The 26,312-nt window shown below is 40.4% G+C and overlaps 1 protein-coding gene across 1 annotated transcript in view; it reads left to right on the top strand.

Annotated features, from left to right (window-relative positions):
- Nucleotides 1-24,348, top strand: part of pex14 (peroxisomal biogenesis factor 14) — a 194,602-nt gene extending 170,254 nt beyond the window's left edge. Inside the window, exons 7-9 of the mRNA XM_078557755.1 lie at nt 3,306-3,403; nt 17,740-17,831; nt 22,561-24,348. Of these exons, the coding sequence (XP_078413881.1) occupies nt 3,306-3,403; nt 17,740-17,831; nt 22,561-22,999 (629 nt within the window). The 3' untranslated portion in view covers nt 23,000-24,348. The remainder of the gene's footprint in view (nt 1-3,305; nt 3,404-17,739; nt 17,832-22,560) is intronic.
- The last annotated feature ends 1,964 nt before the right edge of the window (nt 24,349-26,312 follow it).

The raw sequence follows: 26,312 nt of genomic DNA, 5'->3' as shown, positions 1-26,312 counted from the left end.
CAAATCCAAGGTGTATTTGACAAGTGTTTTATAAAACTTGGGTAGAATTTACCTCCTATGTTATACAATTTATTTGAAAAGCCCAAGGTACAAAATGAAACTCCCAACCTGGGCTATAAATGTACAGCTAGAGGGTGTAGGCTGTCAGATCAGTGCCGTTTTAATTCTTCTATTAGCCAATTTGTATGTTGGTGACCATCTTAGTGGCACTACCTTAAAGAAGCATTAAACAGGTAGAAAACTTCATCCAATGTTATCAAGACAAAACATGGGAATTTCTGAAAATGGGTTACAGTTATGTTCCTCTTTTTTGGGAAGAAAAGGAAAAGGGTTATTATTCAAATCCATTTTTATTTATTTATCATTGATCTATGATTGCATCATAGTCATTTTGACTTCCACATATTACTTTTGTCACCTTACTTTGCCAAATTCAATGTTAACTTCTCACCCAGTTCTCGTGATGCTTCGGTCAGCAATTTTTAATCAGGTAAAATGAGAAAATTGTCAAAATTTAAGCCTGTCCACCATCTACAAGGCACAAGTCAGGAGTGTGATGGAATACTCCCCACTTGCCTGGATGAGCGCTGCTCCCACAACACTCAAGAAGCTTGACACCATCCAGGACAAAGCAGCCCGCTTGAATGGCGTCACATTCACAAACATTCACTCCCTCCACCACCGACACACAGTAGCAGCAGCGTGTACCATCTAAAAGATGCACTGCAGGGATTCACCAAGACTCCTGAGACAGCACCTTCCAAACCCATGACCGCTACCATCTAGAAGGACATTGACAGCAGATACATGGGAGCACCACCACCTGGAAGTTCCCCTCCAAGTCACTCACCATCCTGTCTTGAAAATATATCGTTGTTCTGGAACTCCCTTCCTAACAGCACTGTGGGTGTATCTACACGACTTGGACTGCAGCGGTTCAAGAAGACAGCTCACCACCACCTTCTCAAAGGCAACTAGGGATGGGCAATAAATGCTGGCCCAGCCAGCGAAGCCCACATCCCATGAACGATTTTTTAAAAAATCGTGACGATAGTGACAATGTTAGAAATGTAGGTCCCTTTAAGAGTAAACCAGAGCAAGCTTCAGAGTAAATTGAGAGCAGGTGGTGCTCATTGAAGCCCGTACTTCAGAGCTGGTTTTTTCCCAGTAAGGGGTTTTTTTGTTTCTGGATAGGGAAAGGATCCAGAAGGGAAGAGTGGCAACTGGTATTTGCACTGAACTATAATTAACAGTAAAACAGTTGTGATTCACAGAATATCTTCTGCTGCCTGATTCAGTAAATGGACATCCACCTATTAATCAGATAGTACCGTATTTCTAACTTAAAAGGATTCCCAATTCCTGTTCCTGTAATGCCTGATGTAAAAAAAGTAAATACATTTCACGTAAACTTTAGCACATGCCAGTAATTGTGAAATAATGTGAAAAATATTGAATCTTATAAATCATTCCTTAATGTTTTTGAACACGGGGGAATATTGTTGTTGGTTAGTAATAAAATGTCTTCAAATTAGTTTTTATAATGATGCTGACTAATTACAGAGCAATGACCGGCAACAGAGGAGACCAGCCCTCACTGTGCACCTGAACTTCATGCTCACTTACTGGTCTCTGTCATAGAAGGACATACACAAGAAGTCCACTGAGGAACATAGGAGTAGGCCATTTGGCCCATCGAGCCTGCTTCGCCATTAAATTAGATCATGGCTGACCATCTACCTCAGTGCCACTTTCCTGCACTGTCCCCACACCCCTTGATGTCATTATCAGGAAATCTATTGATTTCTGTCTTGAACTGCTCAAGGATTGAGCTTCCGCAGCCCTGTGGGGTAGAGAATTCCAAAGATTCACCACCCACTGAGTGAAGAAATTCCTCCTCACCTCAGTCCTAAATGGCCTGCTCCTTATTCTGAGACTGTACCCTCTGATTCTAGACTCACCAGCCAGGGGAAACAGCCTATCTACATCTACCCTGTCATCCCTGTAAGAATTTTGTAAGTTTCAATGAGATCACCTTTCATTCTTCGAAACTCTAGAGAATACAGACCCAGTTTCCTCAATCTCTCCTCCATAAGGCAATCCTGCCATCCTAGGGATTAGTCTGGTAAACCTCCAGTGCACTCCCTCCATGGCAAGTATATCCTTCCTTAGATAAGGAGACCAAAACTGTACACAATAATCGAGGTTCTGTCTCACCAAGGCTGTATATAATTGCGGCAAAGCATCTTTACTCCTGCACTCAAACCCCTTTGTGATGAAAGCCAAAATACCATTTGCCTCCCTAATTGCTTGCTGCATGTACGTGCTAGTTTTTAGAGACTCATGAACAAGGACACTCAGGTCCCTTTGGACATCAACACTTTCCAAGATCTCACCATTTAAGAAATACTGTCTTCCTGTTATTTTTCTGTACCAAAGTGGACAGCTTCACACTTATTCACATTATATTCCATCTGCTATGTTTTTGCCAATTCACTTAGCCTGTACAAATCCCCTTGAAACCTCCTGACATCCTCCTCACAACTTACATTCCCACCTAGTTTGGTGTCATCAGCAAATTTGGAAATATTACATTTGGTCCCCAAATCCAAATCATTGATATAGATTGTGACCAGCTGTGGCCCCAGCACTGATCCTTGCAGTACCCCCCTAGTAACAGCCTGCCATCCTGAGAATGAGCTGTTTATTCCAACTCTGTTTTCTGACTGTTAACCAATTCTCAATCCATATCAGTATATTACCCCCAAGAAACTTTTACAGTCTGCCTTTATGTTTCTCATTAGCTTGCATTCGTATTCTCTTTTCTCTTTCTTTCTCAGTTTCTTGGTCCTCCTTTGCTGGACTTTGAATTGCTCTCAATCCTTGGCTTTACCATTTTTTTTGGCAGTCTTAGTAGCCACTTTCTTTGATCTAATGCAATCCTTAACTTCTTTTGTTAGTTTCCTTTGTTCAGATTTAAGACCCAAGTTTCAGAGTGAACTATATCACTTTCATCTTATATATTTATTTAGTTTTTAGTGGTTCATTGTGAAGCTGATGCAATATTTGCTGAATTCTCATTTCAATGTTTAATCCATCTGCCTGAATATATAGGAAAATAAAAGAAGCTTGAAAAGCTTAATCCCAAACTTGTGGAAGGAAGAAAAGGTGAATGGTGTATCTTTTAAACAGTTAATGTAGGTGATGCATGAAGAAGATTTCAGTTTGGTGGTGTGAAAGGTTGGTTGGTGAGAGAACTATAATTACTGTGAATCAAAAATGATTTAATTTCTTTTCTTGCATAGTGACACAGCTACAAACAAATCTTACCACAGTGCAGGAGCTTCTGGAACAACAGCAAGAGAGGATACAAGAGCTCTCCCAAGAACTGACTAGTACCAAGGTAACTACTACAAAGACAGCATCTTTCAAAAAATGCCTTAGCCCAGTTAGATCGAAATGAATTTGAGGGTGTCAAACATAAGGAACAAGAGCAGGAATAGGCCATGTGGTTCCTCAAGCCTACAGGGCAAACAGTTGTACAACATATACATCATATGCAAAATGATAATAAAACTCATGCAAGGGGACAACTTAACCAACCGTAGTCTTCGACTTGTACTTTTAACACCTTAATACTTGACCTAATCATTTGTTTCTTATTGTAGATTAGTTATAAGCATGTAACTACCTGAAATATTTGCTTCAAATCAGAAGTTGTGGCTACTAAATTGAGGTGCAACACTAGCTATGCTATGAATTCCATCAACCTTTTCAAAGAATCCATAAATATTAAACTAGTGTCTTGGAAGCCTAGTGTCTGGGTTGATGGATCTCAACGCTTATTAAGCTGTTATTACAGACACTGTGTGCATCCCTTTGATTTCCTTGAAGCTGTCTTTTCTTTCCTTTGCAAACAATTAATAAGTTAAATGTCTCATTGCATCCAACACACGCACTTTGTGGCTTCTGCAAGGAAAAAAATTTGGAAAATGATGCACAGAATCACCTAAGTTTCTAGTTACTTGGGCAGCCCTGAAGATCTGCTCTGAGTCCATTTCCAATGGGCTTTCCGACACAACTACTTTTTCGGCCCGATCACTGACAGCACAAAAAGTGCTGCCAGGGAGATGTTTTGTAGCAGTCCTGCTATTCTTCAAATGGTGCGTGATTTGTGAGGAGAAAGGGAAAAGCAAATTCCGGGTAGGAGGAATAATAAACCTGACACTGAACAGATATATCTCAAAAGCTGAAGCAAAAAAGATTAGTAAAGAAAAAGTGAATAAATGGAGAGCTAAATTAAAGCAGAACATACATACTTCAATCAATAAAAGAAATTGAGAAGGGAGAGTAACACCAGTGAAACTAATGAAACAAGGATAGCAAATTGGGCTGACACTGGTAGGGTTGGAGCATTAGACTGTAAACCGGGGAACTGTGTTCAATTACAGCTCAATCAGACCACCTTTACCAGATAATCAGCTGGGCATCTGTCTAAAAAAAATTGAATTAGAGCAACTTTAACTTGAGTGGAAGATAAAATAAAAAGTGCCAAGACTGGTACGATCCCCTACGCTTCCTACATGTCAGTATTCATGATGCTCAAAAGCCCAGACAGTTTTGTAAAGCAAAAGCTTCTTTCTATGTCAAGTCGAGATCAGCCATTTCTTAGATGGTGTGCTTTTCCTTCATTTACAATCCCTCCCCCCAACCCCTGACCTACCCCAAAATCTTCAGCTGACCTTCGATGTTCAGGCTGACATGAATATTGGTTGCATGAGTGAGATGCCAGAAGGGAGGCTGGCACCTGTGGAACTGCCACCCCAGGATAAGTTGGTGCCTTCGGGAACAGAGGGAAAAAGGTCATGAGCAGGGAGACTTTGGCCTAATATGGTATTAAAGATCTAGCCCGGTTAGACCTAAGTGAATTTGAGGTGTCAAACGTAAGAAATAAGAGCAGGAAGAGGCCATATGTTTCCTCAAGCCTACAATGCAAACAGTTGTACAACATATACGTCATATGCAAAATGATAATGAAACTCATGCAAGGGAACGACTTAACCAACCGTAGTCTTCAACTTGTACAGAGGTAATACACTCACCTCTGAGTCAGAAAGTTGTGGTTTAAAGCCCCACTCCAGAGACTCCAGCACAAAAACCTAAACTGAAAATGCAGCAACTGAAGGAGTGCTGCACTGTTGGAGGTGCCACCTTTCGCATGACATGTTAAACTGAAGCCCTGTCTGCGCTCTCAGATGGGAATAAAAAATCCTGCAGCACTGTTTCCTGGAAGAACAGGAGAATTCTCCCCAGTGTCCTGGTCAATAATAATCCCGCAACCAACATCACTAAAACAGATTATCTGGTCATTACCACAATGGTGTTTGTGGGAGCTTGCTGTGTACAAATTGGCTGTCACATTTCATGCAGTACAAGAATGAAAATGAACAAGCCTAGTTCATGTTGCTCGTGCAAAGGCAAAGTATCCCAGAAAAAGCACTTAATGTTATGTGAACAACTTCTAAAAAGGATCTTCTACTATCTACTTAAGAGCAAGTTTGAAGGTTATAAGAACAGTTCTAGATCAACTTCAATAACACCTGTTCCTGTTTATCAGGACTAGATGTGTTATTTGTAAAATACAGCTGGGTTGAACTAATCAGTGAGGGATGTATGGTTAGTTTAATACTCTGAAGTTTTGCTTGATTATTTTTGGGAGTTGATAACTGTTACTAATTTTTTTAAAGTTTCAGTGGTAGTTAAGCTCTTTCAGATGCTTGAGTACTTGGGTACCGCCTGTGATGAGGCAGATTCCACCTGGTCCCAGCAGGAAATGGGTTTAATAAACTAAATGGCTTCGTCTCATTCTCTGTTTCACTTTTATCTGTATTTGCGCTGTGTTTAGGACTAGTAGTAACAGTCTTGATGTTTCACCAAGCTGGTTTAGCAATTGCTAATATTTGCAAAAGTTCTATTGACTTTGAAGCTTTATTAACATCAGAAAAATGAGCGTGACTTTTAAATGATGTTGGCCATCGCACAGAATACAAAATCCACAACAAGAACGAGAAGCTGTAGCTGCTTCACAGGGACCTCACCAACCTGACACTAGTTTAGCATGTTGGAGTTCTGTTACATAAAGTCGTTGCACCAAAAAGACCATTGTAAAGAACCATTTTTCCAGTTTTACTGGGATCTTAATGGCAGTGGAAAATTGCATTTTCTAGGTTTAATCATGATGTAATTTTTTGTGATTTCATGCTGAGTTAATGTCTAGAGGTGGGGACTTTAATTAGAAGCCACCACAACCTGTAATTAAACTATACTAGATATAAGTAATATCCCTCATCTCCATCCCTGCCTCAACCTATCTTCTGACTAAATGCTTGCCCATGCTTTTGTTATCTTTAGACTTAACTATTGCACTACTCTGCTGGTCAGCCTCGCATCCTCCACCTTCCATAAGCTTTTCCTCAACCAAAACTCTTGCTGCAGTAGCATATCCCAGTCACCCTTCATCCAATGCCATCCATGGATCAGTTGGTAGCATTCTTACCTCTGAGTCACAAGATTCGAAGTTCAAGCCCCACTCCAGGCCTTAAGCAAAAAAAAAAGACTGACACTCCAGTGCAGTACTGATGGAATGCTGCACTGTTAGAGGTGCCATCTTTCACATGCTGCCCCCCCAGGTGAATGTAAAAGATTACATGGCCCTATTTTGAAGAAGAGCTGAGGTAGTTATCCCCAGTGCCCTGGCCAATATTTATCTCTCCGCGAACATCACAAAAAGAGATTATCTGGAGTTCATTATTTTCTTTCTGTGATTGCTGACCTACATTGGCTCCTCATCTACCAACTCAAATCTAAAATTCTCATAGTCATGTTCAAATTGCTGCATGCCTGAGCCCTACCAGCCTTCCAAGTTCATCGTTCCTCAAAATCTTGCGCATTCTGCACTCCCTTTGTCCCACTATTGAGGCCCTGAACACCGAGAATTCCCTCCCTAAACCTCTCTGCTTCCACCCCTCTCTCCTTTTAGGTACCTCTCTAAAACCCACCTCTTTAACCAAGCTTCTGGGCTGTTCATCCTAGTTCAGGAGCTGCTATACATGGTAGCTATCCAACTCTGGAAAATCATGAGGTTTATTTCTAGAATGTTGAGACCAGCACAGCTTGAAAAGCTTCCTGTGCCAGCACACATTGAACCTCCTGATTCCTGCAGAAAAAACTTCCCAACCCCACTGGTTGACAGCTAACAAAACACTTCTGCTAACACAGGACCACAAAAAAAACAGTCCAGGCACTCATTTGAAATCCCATAATCCCTATTGGAACACACTCCACACACTACAAACTGACGACAGCCCCACCTCTTGATGGCTCAACTCCTGGTTGACTGCAAATGTCAGTTACCTGGTAACTGACCCAGGTAGCGAAGACCTGGGTTTCAACCTTCCACCAAAAATCTGGACAACCCTCAACTACTTGAGGATAGGCCGGGGAAGATGTGGTCACTTGCTCCACAAATGGAACATTAGGAGCAGCACAAATTGTGACTGTGGCCAACCAAGTCAGACCATCGTCCACATAGTGAACTTCTGCCCTGAGAGATCCCTTTCTGATCGCTTCACAATCATTCACACTGCATCAGCTGAAGCCATTGAATGGATTTTTGGCCTGGATCAAACTATAACTGTTTTCCCAGCCATGTGAAAAAAACTCCTCCTACATCCTGCTTCAGCTAATTTTTGTCTGATTACACCACTGTGAAGCGCCTTGGGGTGTTTCCCAACATTAAAGGTGCTCTATAAATGCACATTGTTGTTAAAAGGGTTTGGGGTATTAACATTTATAGCCTTTCCTGTATCTAAAGAAAGTAGCTCAGCAACTGGAAGGGGCCCTCGGTGAATATGATGAATTTAGCTGGAGGAAACTTTAATGTTTCTGTGCTCGATCTTATGAAGATTCACATTTAAAGTGACTCCCTGAGATTGGCTGTAGAGAGTAATAGGAACCACTAATCGTTGATGCTTAACAACCTTAGAAAAATGATACAAAAACAGAAAATGCTGGAAAAACTCAGCAGGCCTGACAGCATCGGTGAAGAGAGAAAAACAATGTTAACGTTTTGAGTCTGTAGGACCCTTCTTCAGAATGTTGTTTTTCTCTCTCCACAGACGCTGTTAGACCTGCCGAGTTTTTCCAGCATTTTCTGTTTTTGTTTCAGATTTCCAGCATCCGCAGCATTTTGCTTTTACCTCAGGAAAATGATGTTTGGTTAAGGAGGAAAATACATCTTGAATTAACAAGTATTCTTCTGCAAAAAAAGTTTATTTTATTCCACTGATGTTTGTATTAATCAACTTTGGTGCCTCACGAGCCCAGTGTTGTTACAAACTTGAAAGTGCACAAAACTCTTCAATTCCTTTCAAACCATCAGAAAGCATCAAAGATTCTCTCTGATGTGTTGCAACAGTCTGTCAACCTACAAATCTGTGCATTTCTTCCAGCTTGAAAGTGATGAAAGTAATAAACAATGAGTGAAGCCGAAAACTGAAGAGTTTAAATATAAAAGAAAATTATATAGTTGTGGTGCAAGCCATCATTGGTTCCTTACCAACTGCCCAGATGCATGCAAGGAAGACCACCCTCAAAGATCCCACTACAAACACAGACGATCATTGGTTTCTTTTTGCTGAAGTTACACTCTGTGGCCTGGAGTTTGTGTTCAGTGGAGAAGCAATGGCCCTCACCACTGACCTCTTAAGTGCAAAACTTACCTAATTTGACTGTGGGCCAAAATTCCACAAGGAAGAAGGATTCCCTCACTGTGCAGACTTCAGCATGGTTCTGCAGCGTTCTCCAATGCAGGCAAAAAAACAGCAGATCTCATATTGCAGTGAATAGAAGGCACACCCACTGGATCTGTTAAAACTGAACTGCTGCAGCATCTGTCAAAATAGATTCATGTCATTGGAACAAAAGATCAAAGCAAATAAATTTGAGCAGAATAATTTTAAAAAAATCTTGTTTATACATTTTTTAAAAGCCTGATAAATGATATTCATTTAAAAGATCATAAATTTATACACATTTTTAAAAAGTCAGATAAATAGTGTCACAATAATGTTTAAAAGCCTTTAAATTAAATGATTTAACAAGTCAGATCCTCCCACAGCCATTTTAAAATTTGAAATGCCTTCCAGTACTGTTATCCTCACTGGCTCGAACTTTTTAATTATTAGCGAAGTGACTCCAGAGGCTCTCTTCTCCTGGAAACACCAGGAGCAAAATATTTTGTTATTAGCGGGCAATCAGCCCAAATTCTCACAGTGCCAGTTCTTCCCTTCTAATCCTGAAGCCAGTGACTACAATCACAAAGCCTCTGGAGCAGCACAGAATGACACTTCCTGCATATCTCCCGAAGATGCTGTGCCTCTCACCAATGCAATGATGATAAACACCTGACAGCTTCACCATTATTAGCATTGCAAAATTTGGACACTTGCACTGATGTGCCTCACTAATGTGAAATGTGCACCGCCATGTTAAAACTTGCATTAATTTTGAGTTGCCTAGCACCTGGAGAGGTCACTGATCATTTGCACTATCCATTAATGTGGTATATCTGTAACTGGTACAAAGTTGGCTATTTAAACTTGGCATTAAAAGAGTATGAGCGTTCCACTGTGCTGCTTTTAAATTTCAACAGAAAGAAGAGATAGGTGAGATGATTTCTTTTGCAATATTAAATGTTTCACAAAGAGTGACAGGATCAGTGTGTGGAGTTCCAGGCAAAGGGGAAGCTCTGTTTCTGCTCTTCGCAGAGTTACATGAGCGACACCAAAAGTCTGTGCTGCCCACTCACACCACTCCAGGATCATCTTACTGATGCCACAATAAAACTATTGTGTAAGAAGAACCAGAGACGTCTCTAAGAAAACACCTGTACTGGGCAGAAATTACCCTGATCCAAAAGCAGTACATGGGGGTTAATTGCTTTGAATAAGAAATTTCTGAAAAATGGTGAAGAAACTAGTAACTACATAAAATGACACAAAAAGAGACATCTCTCTCCTCCCTCGAGAGCCTGCTGAAAATTGACAGGTGTTACATTCCATCTTGGACCAGGTGGGAAATTCAGCATGTGTGAAACAAAGGTTATAACAAAACAGCGAAATGACACAACAGGCAGATCATATTACAGTCCTTAGAATTAATTTCCAATTTACTTTGGAAACATAAGGGCCTTATATCAAAGCCAATGTGGAAAACTGCAGAATTGTTTCCAGGTGCTCAATGAGTGATTAGCAACACATGTTTCTTATAAAAACCACTTATCGTTAGGCTTAGGGTTTTATGACTATTCAGCTGTTAACATTGCTTAAGTGATAACAGTTGGCAGAGCGCCCAGCCACAGGAGGCAGCACTACCTGTGTGTGCACACATTCAGAGATGAAGTTGAGAATACATGGATCAATACTCAAATATTACTGTCAAGAATTGCCTACTTGTACCAGATATTGGTATGTGGTATAACCTTAGTGATGTGATTAAAAATTCTCCCCCAACTTCCAAAAGCCCTTGTATACTTAATTGCTTTTGAGAGAATACTTGCTTATCTGATGTAATTGTGGAAAGACGTTTGGTTGGAAGCTACAGTTTATATATAGTCTCATGTTTTGAATTGTAGTGTGCGCACAACTGGTGAACCCAAGTGCATGCCTATAATCCCCCAAATTGTTTAATGTGAGCAGGTTTATGTTGAAGTGAATTATAAATATAAAGCCTCCTACCCATTTCAGTCGAAGTGAAAAATCATTGTGTGTCTAACTTGGAGAGTGGAGAATTGCACAAAAACTAACTTGGAGGTTCTGGGCATGCTAATAACAAGGGTATAGTTTTCATGCGACATACAAAGTGGATAAATGCAGTGCTGCAGTTTGATAGATTGTAACTTGGACTGGTATCACTTTCCAGGTAATCATCTTGACAGTAACACCTGTCTCATGTACCCAAAATATAGGTCCTGATATTTTGCCATGAATTTTGTTTATAGTATATATCAAAATAAAACCCTCTAGCTCATGCTGAATGCTTGGGATAAATAGAAGATCAGTAGTGAAGGAACTAGTACCAAGACAGCTTAGCTTTAAGTGATCAATTTTCCTATGAGCATTGAACCTAGGTTGCCATTTCCAAATTTCACCATTGGTTCAGTCATAAAACAAATCCAATTTTTCAGTTGTTAATACTGATTATTACGCCTTTAAATTGGAGATCTTTATATAATTTCTCAATGTTCAAAAATTAGAATAAAATTATAGGGACAATTCATACTCAGTAACCATATGGTGATCAAAAATAATTATTTGCTGAATTATTGGCTGCTATATTTCTGGGAATTATTAGTTTATTTCCAGATTACCCTACAACTAGTCTAAAATAGATTGTTCAATGCGTCATTATTTTAGGTGGGTTAAGAAAGGAAATTATAACTGGGAAGTCAGATTGCTATGTAACATGTAACAGAAATTGTCAACTCTAAATTAATGTCAGCATTATTATTTAGCCTAAGTAAATATGATTTAAATATTGATCTTGTATCCCAGTAGTAATGTTCAGGATGCCGTCAGCTAGATGATATTCAAATCTAAAACTTTCAAAAATGATCAGATACTAGTCATTCCACATAAGAATGATACTGTATTTGGTCAAATTCCTCTCATATTACTTCATGTAGGATTCTTGATGCTCAAATGGTGCTAAAGTTCCTTTAAAAGTGGATGTGTGGTATCTGTGCAAAATCCTGTTTTCCCTTCTTCATTCAAGTAATGTGGAGAACTCTGGTATACTTGGTATTCTTTTTTTCTGAAGAAAGACCTTGGCTCAACGATGTGACCTTTTGTAGAATGATCTAAGTTGTGGTTTAGAAATTCTAAAAGATACCCTTAACATTCATGAAAAGGAAACTCACCCCTCCCACCCAAATTTGAACTTCACCCTCTCTAAAGTAACACGAGTAACGTTAGAACAGTACCTCAGTATTAACAAAAGAAAGCACTTTCTTTTTGCGCACGGAAAATTCAGGGAAGCCCTCAATGAGTCAGAGCAGTGTTTATGAACTCGCGTCAGGAAAGATCATTGACTTGAAATGCTAACCCTGTGTTTCTCCCTCCCAAGAGGATGTCCGACATGATGAGTGTTTTTAGTATTTACTGCCTTTTTTTCTGATTTTCAGCAGTATTTTGCTTTGTATCTTTTGCTTTTTCTTTTCAGGTTAGATTTCATTGATTTGAAATAGTTTTTGTTCATCATGAACTAATTCCTATTGAACTGATTTATTTAAAGTTCCTGGTTCTCCTCAGTAGTTTTCCATAAGCTAAAATAATATACAGAAAAGTAGTATTGTGGTTGATTTTAGTATCTTTTCTTAACATGGTGGGTTTTTTGGTGAATTTTTATAACTACTGGGAAAATTAGTAGAAAAAGAAGTTAAGCAATGAAAAAGGTTTGCCTGTCTCATTTCTCATAAATGACCAAATAAAACTGTAAGAACGCAGCCCAGCCCTCCTTCATTTCCCTGTTGTGACAGCCATGGCTCAGTTAGTAGTACTCTCATCTCTGCGTCACAAGGTTCCATGTTCAAGTCCCACTCCAGGACTGAGCACCAAAATCAAAGCTGACATTCCATTGCAGTGCTGAGGGAGTGCTACGCTGTTGGAGGTGCTGTCTTTTGGATGAGACGTAAAACCGAGGCCCTGTCTGCCTGATCAGGTGAGGAAGAGCAGAGGAATTATCCCTGGTGTCCTGGCCACTGAGGTTACAACTTCTATCCGGTACCTTCTAATGATAAATTACTCCTCATAGAACAGAAGCAGCGAAACAACTCAGATAGTCATTATCACTGTCCATCAAAAGGCTCTGGGCTCAGGATTAGTTGGGTTAATTTGGGCTGTACAGCAATAACCCATTTCATATCTATCTAAACTTAGCATAATATTGCCTTCAGTTAAGAATTTGATGGGGTAGCGATATAGAATAACACCCTCTGTAGACTTGGCATAAAGCACATTCATTGGTGTACTACTTTTTTCCCCAAAAAGTTCTAAACATTAGCCAGAGTTCATATTCCTGAGTGTTGTCCTTTGACTTCTGACAGAAAGCCCATGTGTCAGTGTTAGAGAAGAGATGGGATCAGGCTTGACTATGATGCAGTTGCAGTCAAGTGCCTTACTCGCATTCACCCAGGCTTGGACATAAGCGATACCACTTGGATGAAATACTGGAAGCCGACGGGTGTCTGTGAAACTGTGACCCAGGCTAAGAAATTATATTTGGGGGAAGTATTACAGTTTGGGATTTTTTAAAACACTTTGTTCATAAGCAGCCTAAACTGAGTCCCTAATGAACCAAAACCTTCGCATTCCACTTTCAAGTACGGTTTAGCATACCCAGGTTTAACATTTTACACTGAAGAATACACACTATACCCATCATGTTTTTCTGGCACCTTCAAAGGTAGAAAATAACAAGTTGCTAAACTGTGTACAGGCTAAAAATGCTTGGTCAGATTTACATCCAGGTGACTATAATATATGGAAGAAAAAAGGCACAGTAAGGTGCTAGAAGGAAAACAACCAAACTTACACAATGTATGAATTGTTCTTGAAAAAATAAACACAGAAAAGAGAGCCTAAATCTTTCCAGTTCATTTAAGTAAGTTCCTGATAGCAGTTTCTGATGATAAGTTGCATGGAAGTAATTCCTTATAAACTGCTGTTAGCAGTTTATAATTAAAAGAACATTTATCAAGCACACAAGACAAATTCTTAATCCCTTCACTTTAACGTCGCGTCAAAAAATGGCTTGGGGTTTACCACCCAGTTTATGCCTAGGAGTTAATGATGCCTAATTTTTTCTTGCCAAACACTTGTATCTTAACAAAATTTGTGTTTTTATTACCAACCTCCCGCCAGGATCCACACCAACAACTGATCGAACAAATTAACCCATTCACACCAATTACCAAAGAAGTCAGGCAATAAAATCATGAACTAGCAATTGGTTATTAATTTTAGAATCCTAATTAGCAGCACTTAAGTATTGACATATAGTTTAATTTGTAGATAGGGTTAATTGTCAAAATAATTGCGAGGTTACAAAGACAGCTTAGTTATGTCACAGTCATTTAACATTGCTTGCTGATTATAAATTTACAGTTGAAATCAGTGTCTGAGATATAAATTGGTGAGATTAATTTAGGATTAGACTCATTAGCTATCTGACTAGTTAACAGAATTAGGAACATGAGATTTAGGAGCAGGAGTAGGCCATTCAGCCCTTCGAGCCTGCTATGTCATTCAATCAGATCATGGCTGATCTGGTTGTGTCTCAACTCCACTTTCCTGTCTGGCCTTCATAACCCTTGACTCCCTTGTCTATCAAAAATCTGTCTAACTTTGCCTTGATTGAATTTAATGACCCAGCCTCCATTGACTTCTGGGGAGGAGAATTCCAGATACTAGCGACCCTTTCAAAGAAAAAAAATTTCCTCATCTCTGTCTTAAGTGGTACATGTCTTATTCTTAAACTATTTCCCCTGGTTCTATTCTCTCCCACAGGTGGAAATCTCCTCCCAGTATCCCCTATCAAATCCCCTTAGGATCACCTTTGTTTCATTAAGATCACCTCTCATTCTTCCAAACTCCAATGGGTGTAGGCCTAACCTATGCAACCTTTCTTCATAAGATAAGCCCCTCATCCCAGGAATGAGTTGAGTGAACCTTCCCTGAATGCAATTATATCTTTTTTTCGAATAAAGAGACCAAAACTGCTCACAGTATTCCAGATGTGTTCTCACCAAGGCCTTGTACAGCTGCAATATAACTTTCCCACTTTTATATTCCATTCCCCTTGCAATAAACACCAACATCCCATTTGCCTTCCTAATCGCTTGCTGTACCTGCAGACTAACTTTTTGTGACTCATGTACCAGAACATCCAGATCCCTGTACTACCAGATTCTCCATTTAAATAATACGCTGCTTTTCTATTCTTCCAGCCAAAGTGGACAAGTTCACATTTTTCCACATTATATTCTATCTGCCAAATTTTTGCCCACTCACTTAACCTATCTACGTCCTTTTGCAGGCTCCCTATGATGTCCTGCTGACCAATGTACCAGCTTGTTAATTTATTCCCAGCTTCTCAGGGCCTTTGTTCACAAAGATCCAAATAAGGCAGGACATCTTTATATCCCCCTTATTGAGCCGCCTTTGGGTCTGTAGGCTTGATGGCTTGTCTTCTACCCCTAGTAAGGAATGTTTCATTTGTGGAAATTTTCATTGTTAAATAACATTAGCCTTTTCCTTTCCCAACATTCAGCCCCAGGACTGATGCGGCATTTTAAGGACACATTTACAGCACTTATTATGGCATTTCTCTTATGCAAGTATGACAGTGAAGTGTAACTCTTTCGAGTTATCAACAGTCACAGAATGTAACTCTTTTCGAGTACGTTCACAGTTCTTGGTTTCCGGGAGTGGGACATGAACCCACAACCTTCTGATTCAAAGGCGAGGGTGCTATGAACTGAGCCACAGCTGACACCTCTATGACAGTGAAGTGTATAGGAACTTTCAGTTGAAACTCTTTCGAGTTATCAACAGTCACAGATTGTAACTCTTTCGAGTACAATCACAGTTCTTGGTTTCCGGGAGTGGGACGTGAACCCACAACCCTCTGATTCAAAAGCGAGGGTGCTATGGACTGAGCCACAGCTGACACCTCAACTTTCAGTTGAAGAAGAATTTGGTCTCAATAGCCAGGCAATTAAATATTAACTATTTTTTTTTTTTTAAAATTCTTTTGAGTTATCAACAGTCACAGATTGTAACTCTTTTGAGTACGTTCACAGTTCTTGGTTTCCGGGAGTGGGACATGAACCCACAACCTTCTGATTCAAAGGCGAGGGTGCTATGAACTGAGCCACAGCTGACACCTCCATTAACTGTTTTAATTGGACAGAGTGTGAACTGATGACCAATTTCTCACACCTGGCAACAATTGGAAAACACAATCCCATCTGTGCGATTGAAATGGAATCAATGTATAAAATACCTCTTGCTCTTTAAATAAAGCCTATAATTTGATGAACTTGAGATCAAAGCCTTATTGAGGTTTTGAACCAAACATGCTGTCTGCAGCACCCTTAATGTTTCAAAGAAACGCTTGAAACCCATTTTGAGGGTAACGCAATTTTAAACTTAAATCAGCCTAGGTTGTTCTTCAAATACAGGAAGTGAAGGAGTTAGAATCCTTTTAAAGTTGCATTTATACTAAGTTTGAAATTATTGTGAAGTTGTTTCATATTTGCACCAACACTAAAAAAAGTCTGGTGTAAATTGAGTGTTAATGCTTAAATTAATTTTGGCAGAGTTCACTGTTTATTGATCAAATGTCAGGTTGAGTGCTGATTGTGGATGCATAGGCTATTAACTGTAGCACCAGTGCAAGCGAAATCACTTATCGTTGACACTATTGTTGTAGTATAAACATATCTTTAGTTCTATGTTCCTTGAAGATACCTTCCTATTCCTCTGCTTTAACCACTGGTCAATCCTTATTTTTCAGTCTTGTTACTGGCAGAAATGTCTAGCTCTTGCTTTCCTGTAAACATTTTTGGAGATTAATTTTTCTCTCATATTGCAAACTTGTTTCTTGGGTCACTAGCCGCCATAGCTTTCACTCTCTGCATCATCTTACATTTGAGTTTTTGGACCCAAAAACAACAATGCAATAATAACAGGTAACCTGCATTTAGGAATGTTGGTTGAGGGATAAATATTAATCAAGACACCTGTTCTGCTTTGAATAGACCCATTGGCTCCTTTACGTCCACTTGAGAGGGCAGTCAGGACCTCTGTTTAACCTCTCATCCAATAGACAGCATACCGGACAGTGCAACACCCTTTCAGCATTATACCTAAATGTCACGCTGGATTATATAAATTTCCAGTTCTCACGGGTGCACCAAATTTCTGTCAAGGTGGTCACTTCAATTAAATCCAGCTCCTTAGAATTTTGAGCTGTTTGGTTGGTGTTTTAATTTGTTGTGATCATGCTCTGCACTGGTGAGACATTTGTGGTAAAGTATAACAACAACTGAGGTGGGGCTCACTTTCCCCCTGTCTTTAAATGAAGTTGATGACATTTAGGAAGAGCCAGAACATGTCAACAGACGTTCTGACCAATGCACACCCCTATACGTAGTATCTACGTACTGTAATCTTCTGGCCACCTACCAGCACATAAGACTTGGGCCATTTTGTTGCAGACTTGACCATTGAAGCCGTTGGCTCGATAGTCTCTCTCCTTCCCTCCTGGAAGAAAATATGCATCTAATGATCCTGAAAATTGAAACAAAAGAAGTTGTCTTAATGCTGTTAACCACCCACTGCCTGAAGATAGGACGATTCTTTCGAATTGGTGTCAGATTAGTGTAGTAGCAGGTCAGTGCCTCCTCAGGTCAGGCCAAGAGGGGGGAAAATATGGGGCAGAAGAATTAACAAACAACATGAAAATGCTGTTCTGGAAACATGATTTGTTATGCATAGGAAGGCTTGGTGCCCCAGTGCCTAACTGTGATTTCTAACACTCCATAGCCAATAGCAAGTTCAGTTGTATATTTTTTTTAATTATTTTGAAACATAAACTTGATTCCTCTGGTTTCCTTAGGCTTCTTCCTCTACGAATTGGCTCCTAGAGTCTCAGAGTGTGAATGAATTGAAAGCTGAGATCACCTCATTGAAAGGACTTCTCCTAAGCAGGTAAAGTTGATCTGGACTAGTACTGAAACCTGAATGAAAGGACAGGTAAACTCCAGCCTTTACTTTGTGTGCAAACGGTGCTCCTTCACCCAAAAAAAAGGTTTTGAAATGAGATTATCACTGAATAAATAGCCTTAAGTTGAGCTTCCCCAAAGGTCCAATGGGAAAAGGCCCTGACCCATCCAGATCAATGGGTCACAGGTTCAGTTCCAGGTCTACACAAAGTTAGATGGTCACAGCTAATGCAAGTATTAACTTCAAAGCCCCAGACTAGAGGATCAGACAGTGTTTCCATTGCTGATTACAATCCAATGGCAGAGGATAGAGGGGGTCCTCCATTGTTATATGGTCCTGTTCACACACTCTGTTGGGACTTGACCGAGACAGAAGTTCTGCTCGCAACAATGGAAGTGAATTCCAGTAAGAGTCAGCACATTCGATCGAGAAAATTGGCAAAACAAAAGGTGCAGGGGTAACAGAACAATCCATATTCTTAAAATAGTGTGTTTTTCAGATAATCCCATGCTGATGTCCTCAAAAACTCTCCTTTTCACCTTTACCCACACCTTCCCTCCACCCATTCCCTAACCAGTTTGGGTTATTTATTATTGTGAATAGTTCTCAGACAGAGTTATTGTTCTCTAGTCTGTGTTTAGTTATTTAGGCTATCTGTGTTCTCCTGACACCTTCGAGTGAAATGATCTCATCATTGACTTAGGAGGCAGGCATTACACAAAAGCATTGCTATTATTCTACTTGATTGTCAGCATGGAAGAGCTCTGCAGAACTGTAACATAATTTTTCCATAAATCTCAATCAGAGACATGTTACACATAGTGCAGGCTGGCTCACAATCAAAAGAATAAACCCTAACCATTTAATAGAATGAGTTTTTGAAGTTCATGGCATGTGGGCATCGCTAGCCAGGCCAACATTTATTGCCCTTGAGAAAGTGATGGTGAGCCCACCTCAGACTGTTGCAGCCTGTGTGGCGAAGGCACATCTAGTGCTGCTGGGGAGGGAGATCCAGGGTTTTGACACAGCAACAATGAAAGAATGGTGATAGATTCCCAAGTCATAGTTGTCTGTGACTTGGAGGGGAACTTGCAGGTTCTGATGCCTCTGCTGCCCTTGTCCCTCTATCTAGGTGGTAGAGATTTTGGGAGTGGGAGGTGCTGTCAAAGACGCCTTGGAGGGTATCAGCACTCGTTTAGTTTCTTTAGAATTGTCATCTGTATTTTGGATTAGTGTTCGTTATTCTCTTGGGCTCAATGACAGTGGTCTCTCCTGCATGTAGACCCTTCATACCTCATGTCTAGGAATTCATCTGTGCCAACCAGTTTCTTGTAATATGGTAATGTAACGCAAATTTTGTAATAATGTGATTCCTATAATATATGAACTGGATATTGTGATTATATGTTAATTGTGTATGCTTGTAATTTAGCTCACCATCAGGTAAACATGCAGAGTACTGTCGATAGCAAATCTCACCTTGTTTTGAGATCAGCCTCTCCTCCTAAGTAAGCAAAATAATAAATATATTACCCTATCCTGGTGGCTACTGGGCTGAGTAACCAGTTCTTGGAACTGATCGAAGGTTACTCGGTGGGCCTGGTCAGCTTTCTTCTTGAGACAGGCCAGTCCAGGCCCTACCTATTTCTCAGTAGAATTCACTAACTAACCTTTTGTGACCTCTCTGGTCAATAGATTTAGCAGCCTGATCCCTGACTTTCCCCCTAATTCCTGGGTGTGCTTATTACCATATGAGCCCCTTCTTTGTAACCAGCCTACCGCCCAATGCCAGGATGAGAAAAGAGTACTGGACCTTTCAGAGTTAACTCTCAAAACTCCTGAAGCCGAACTCGTATCAGAAACCTGGGTTAAACCAAGATTCCCTGCTATTTCAAATAACTAACCTTTGCTAGTCACGACATCCAAAATCCAGAACTTTGCTCCAAAAATATTCCTAAAAGGTTCTGGGCTTCTCAGTAGAATTATCTCCTCTTCATGCGAAAGACAGGAATTGAACAGTTTTGCTCTCAGCGACGAAGGAATGAGATTCGCCATTCACCTCACTGGCAGTTGCCCAGAAATCTTTTGCTGGTTTGTCAGCAGGAATTTGCACTAATTCGCTGTCTGTTTCAGTGCAGCACTCTATTCGGGGGGGGCCTGTGCTGTGTGTGACCAGTATACGCAAATGTGAGGGTCTCAGATTGTCGAATTCTTGCAGAGACACTTGGCGTCTAAAGCAGGAATTTTTCAAAAAGGCTGGAAATGGTAAATTAATGTTAAAATATGTACAAGAAGCAAGATAAATATTGGGACTTACTACGGGAGGGAGATAAAACAGACAAACAGAGAAGGTTTTTAAAAATTCTGAAGTCTGCAACACTAATTTTCTTAGGGAATGAGACTATACTTGTAAAATTCATTTTTGAGAAACTCAGAAGTTCAGTAATTCCCACTTATTACAAGATTAAAAATTCACTTGTTTCTCAATGTATCGTGCAGTTCTTAGTGTGGAACAAGTGGGCAAGTTAATGTATTTTAGAGACTTCAGTGCCAAGTCTGGCAGTGAGGACTGTAACAGTGAACCCTGTGGAGGTGCCAGGATATTTCTGACCGCAGCAGTTTTTACCTGCATTTGTGAGAATGCCAGAAGTTGCCATTATTATTAAAGCAAAATCCAGGCCATTGTCTTTTTATCTGCAATAGACACTGAAGCAAAGTGACTATAAAGAGCACAATTGAATGTGGAGGTTCTCCATGGTGTTTTCTTTTATATTCATTCCTGGGGTGTGGGCATCTCTGGCTGGGCAAGCATTTGTTGCCCATCCCTAATTGCCCTTGAGAAGGTGGTGGTGAGCTGCCTTCATGAACCACTGCAGTCCATGTGGTGTAGGTACACCCACAGTGCTGTTAGGGAGGGAGTTCCAGGATCTTGACCTGCGACACTGAAGGAACGGCGATATATTTCCAAAGTCAGAATGGTGAGTGGCTTGGAAGGGAGCTTCCAGGTGGTGGTATTCCCATCTGTCCGCTGCCCTTCTAGTTGGTAGTGGTTGTGGGTTTGGAAGGTGCTGTCCAAGGATTCTTGGTGAGTTCCTGCAGTGCATCTTGTAGATAGTACACACTGCTGCCATTGTACTTCGGTGGTGGAGGGAGTGAATGTTTGTGGATGGGGTGCCAATCAAGCGGGCTACTTTGTCCTGGTTAGTGTCAAACTACTTGTGTTGTTGGGGCTGCACTCATCCAGGCAAGTGGAGAGTATTCCATCACACTCCTGACTTGTGCCTTTTAGATGGTGGACAGGCTTTGAGGAGTCAGGAGGTGAGTTACTCGCCACATTGTTCCTAGCTTCTGATCTGCTCTTGTAGTCATAGTATTTATATGGCTAGTCCAGTTCATTTCTGGTCAATGGTAACCCCCAGGATGTTGATAGTGGGGGATCCAGTGATGATACTGCCATTGAATGTCATGGGGTGATGGTTAGATTCTCTCTTGTTGGAGATGGTCATTGCCTGACACTTGTATGGCATGAATGTTACTTGTCACTTGTCAACCCAAGCCTAGATATTGTCCAGGTCTTGCTGCATTTGGACATGGACTGCTTCAGTGTCTGAGGAGTCACGAATGGTGCTGAACATTGTGCAATCATTAGTGAAAATCCCCACTTCTGACCTTAATGATAGGAGGAAGGTCATTGATGAAGCAGCTGAAGATGGACCTAGGACACTACCCTGAGGAACTCCTGCAATGATGCCCTAGAACTGAGATGATTAACCTCCATCAACCACAACAATCTTCCTTTGTGCTAGGTATGACTCCAATCAGCGGAGAGTTTTCTCCCTAATTCCCATTGACCTCAGCTCCTTGATGTCCACACTCAGTCAAATGCTCCCTTGTTATCAAGGACTGTTTTTCTCACCTGACCACTGGAGTTCAGCTCTTGTTTGAACCAAGGCTGTAATGAGGCCAGGAGCTGAGTGGCACTGGCAGAATCCAAGCGTCAGTGAGCAGGTTATTGCTAAGCAAGTGCTGTTTGATAGCACTGTTGATTACCCCTTCCATCACTTTACTGCTAGTCGAGAGTAGACTGATGGGGCAGTAATTGGCTGCGTTGGATTTGTCCTGCTTTTGCGGACAGGCCATACTTGAGCAATTTTCCACATTGCTGGGTAAATGCCAGTGTTGTAGCTGTATAGGGTAAATGCCAGTGTTGTAGCTGTATAGGGTAAATGCCAGTGTTGTAGCTGTATAGGGTAAATGCCAGTGTTGTAGCTGTATAGGGTAAATGCCAGTGTTGTAGCTGTATGGCATAGTTTAGTTAAGGGCGCCAGAAGGGAGCAGAAGTCTTCAGTACTATTGCCGGAATGTTGTCAGGGCCCTTAGCCTTTGCAGTATACAAGTGTCTTCAGCTGCTGCTTGATATTATATGGAGTGAATCAAATTGGCTGAAGACTGGCATCTGTGATGCTGGGGACTTCTAGAGGGACCCAAAACATATTTCAGAATTATAATGCCCTTAAAGTCAGATAGAAATGCAGTCTCTATATAAATCTAGTGTAGACTCCCAGTGGGGAGAAGGAAACCATGTCACCTTTAGGCAAAGAAAACCTACCCTCGTAAAATAATGTCAAACTCTAAATAGAGCTTACAGATGCTGCAGATATGTCCAGTAGATTTTATGATTATTAACATGCATAATCTTGTACTTTGGTTGTAGACGACAGTTCCCATCTTCGCCTTCAGCTCCAAAGATACCCTCTTGGCAGATTCCTGTCAAACCATCGACAATAGCCACTTCGGTGACAGTCAATCACAACAACAGCAGCAGCGACATCTCACCAGTCAGCATTGAATCAGCTTCTTCCTCGCCAATCACAGAGAACCATAGCCCTGAAGGGGGCAATCTCAGTAGCCATGTCATTAACAGCAACAAAGTAGATGTTAAATGTCAGGTGAGGATGGAAGTCCAAGGGGAGGAAGAAAAAAAACAAGAGAATGAAGATGAGGATGAAGATGATGATGTCAGTCACGTGGATGAGGAGGATCCTCTGAATGTGCAAACAGAGGATAGGCGGGGTGGTGATGGACAGATAAATGAGCACGTGGATAAACTACGACGTCCAGAAGGTGCCAGTAATGAAAATGACATTAACTAATTAGCAAATGTGATCCTGTGATTTGGCCTCCATGAACAGAACGTCCTTAATTCCATTAATTTACTGTAAATATATGCTATTGCATCCTGAGCAGTGGATTTTTGCTATCCAGCAAATAACGCTCTGGCCCATGTAAACACCTGATCAATATGAGTGGCTAGTTACACCCAGTTACACTTTGGTGCAACGTTATTGCATGACCAGGTCCAAAGAGTTCAGCACGCAAAGAGCGAATTACCTCAGTGGTGAAGAAGTCAAAATGCTCACCTGTAATCTACCTGGTTGTAGGTTAAAAACCCCGCAAAATTCCACACCTTGCTTATGATGTGTTTTGTTAGCACTCAGTCAACTCTTGATGTGATCTAGAATCAACCAAGGAAATGTGGTTGGGCATCCAGTCCCACCTTTTATGTGAAGAAGCAGCACCACTAACAAAGCTGTATTGTTTCTTGGCAGTCCACATTGGCTGCTAGAAGCATCTCTAAGAGCTGATACAGTTGAAGCCTGCTAAGAACATGATTGGAAATGATAAGCTTGTGTTCGAATTGTTATTGTATAATGGGAATGAATGGAAATAGTGCATTGAAATTTTGTATTTGCATTACAATAACTTTGTATTTGGGTGTGACTGTAAATGGAGTGCACACACTCAGACTGGGATAGCCCTGAAGAATGGGACTGTAACAAAGTTGATTTTCTTTTGTTGGGCAAATAGGCTTTCCTTATGGTTCGAGTTCAAGAAACCCCTTTGTCACCTTTGTACCATTATTTGTATCATCTCGATGGATTATGATATGCAAGAGAAGTAGCAATGTCAAATTGAAAGTCACAGTACCACACAATAAAACTATCGCAGAGAACCCTGAATTTGGAAGAAACTTCAGTTAGCACTGAAGGGAGCTCCATGACATGAACCAATTTTGATTTCATTTCAGGGCAACAGTATAGTTCTTGAACTGTATAGATTTGATTTCAAATTATGACCCAAGACTGACTCTTTGATATGGCACATCAATCAGACACTGCTCCCCTTTCTTCTGAACCAGATTTTAATTAGTATAGAGTGTTTCAGCTGTCCAGTAGGTAAAATGCTGAAAACCTGCATTCTTCTTATTGTGGTTAGGTTGGGGTTGGAGAAGCAACAACGCTCTTATGCATTTTAAACACTTTTGCTTTAATTTGTTTTGACTACGCACAAGAAAGATGGTGGTAGTGGTGGAGAACAAGGTCATTTTTTTCAGAAATGCATTTGTGGTGTTTAAATTGAACTTTATAGCAAAGCACATGAAATCGTTTGCTACTTGTATTCATTAATAATGAAATATAGTTTATGATGTAGGCAAACCAAACAGTACTGTCTCTTTAAAATTATTTAATACATGTCAAGCACTGGGGTGAAACTACATTAAACTACATATTTGGGGCAGGGAATGAGGGAGTTATATCTAACGAAAATAAATTGAATATGTTGTTTTTGTAATTCGTAAATGTTAATGTTGCAACATGTTTTTTATCATTTATCCCACCCAACATCCCCCCACCCCCTCACCCTTCCCCAGCCCAAATATCATCGCAATGCCTTTCAAGCAAGAAAGTGTTTATTTTCAAACATTGTGAACCGCACATTTTGCCTGGAGGTCTCTGATTGCTGAGTAATTATTTCCGTGGTAATTATTTTAATCAAACATTTAGATTATACAGTTTTGCACTTGTATTGAAGTTACTTCACAAGTAAATTTTATGATGAAAACATTCCCTGACCTTTCTGATAGAAGGAATTCCTATTTGTTTACGTATCTAACACAGGCTCAGAGATGGTATTTAATTTAGTGTCAATAGACCATGATGAACATTAAAAATAAACTTTCAGATCAAGGTGCTGTATAAAACGTGGTTAATGACTGGTCCAGAAGTGTAACCGTCTGCTCGGCTCCATCGTTGCTTTGCTGAAGCACAAATAAAGTGACACCATTAGGGCAAGTGATTTAGATGGGCTGGTGATTTAGTACCATTCAAATTCACTCGGAAACCAATCCCACTAACTTTCTGTGCAAAATTGCAGATTTCTGGCAGTAATTTGGACAGTACGTGACTTGTAGGAATTACTTTGGGACATATGTTTCACCACTTTAAATGATTTCCTTGGAGGCCCAAAGAACCCGACAAAAGTGTATGGATTGAAATTTTAACCATACTCCCATTTGATTTTATTAAACTACAGTGCCAAATGTCAAGATCCTTAGCTGGATTTTTTGAGAATGGAAAGAGGCTGTTACATAGCATTTACAGCACAGAAAAGTGCCACTCAGTCCACTTGTCTGCTGGCATTTATGCTCCACATGAGCCTCCTCCCACCCTCCTTCTTCTAAACCTTTTAGGCCCAACAGATGCATATCTTTTTCATTGATTTTGACCCTGCCTTCTCCACAGTTCCATCACTCCTTCCTTGCCATAAAAACTCATTCATGTTGGCCCCCAGGAATTCTAACTTCTAAATAAAAATTCTATCATGTTTATATATGAAAAAGAGATCTGACTTACCACCTTACTCCTAAACTTATTTTTAATTCCTGTCCCCTGATACCATAATCCTGCACCATAGTGAGCAATTTCCTAGATGGACTTTGTAAAACGTTCTTATAATTGTGAAACTTTCAATTCAGCCACTCTGATGTCTCTTCTCTTCCAAAAAAGTCAAGCCCAAATTCCTTAGAATTTCCTGATACTTTGCTTGTCTCTTTTTATTGGAACCACACACTGATGTATGTAAGTCAGCCTTGAGTTCAGTAGCCTTTTCATCTCTGTTCAGATGGTCGTGGGTTCAAGTAACAAACCAGAGACTTGAGCACATGATTTAGACTGGCACTACAGCAGTACTTGGGGAGTGCTGCGCTGTTGTAGATGCCACTTTTAGAATAGGGCATTAAACCGAGGCCCTGTTAAGTCAAATCATGGAATTAAAAGATCCCATGGCACTGTTTGAAGAAGAGCAGAGAGTTCTCCTGATGTCCTGGCCAATGTTTATCCCTCAGCAAATATCACTAAGAAAAGATTATCTGGCCATTATCTTATTGCTGTTGTGGTCTTGTGTGGAAATGGGCTGCCATATTCCCTATGTTACAACAGCGATTACACTTTAAAAATATTTCATTAGCTATAAAGCATGCTGAGACCTTGAAAGGTTCTGTATAACTGCAAGATTTTCTTTCTTTATTTGACATTTCCCTTGAACACAATTGTGTTCAGGAAAATGGTAGACCAGACTGGGAATATAAAGGTGCACCGATGTGTGACATGAATAGGATTGTGTGAG

This window comes from Cetorhinus maximus, chromosome 15, assembly GCF_964194155.1.
Source record: "Cetorhinus maximus chromosome 15, sCetMax3.hap1.1, whole genome shotgun sequence".
NCBI classification, from domain to species: domain Eukaryota; kingdom Metazoa; phylum Chordata; class Chondrichthyes; order Lamniformes; family Cetorhinidae; genus Cetorhinus; species Cetorhinus maximus.
This window is presented reverse-complemented; position numbering and strand designations above follow the sequence as displayed.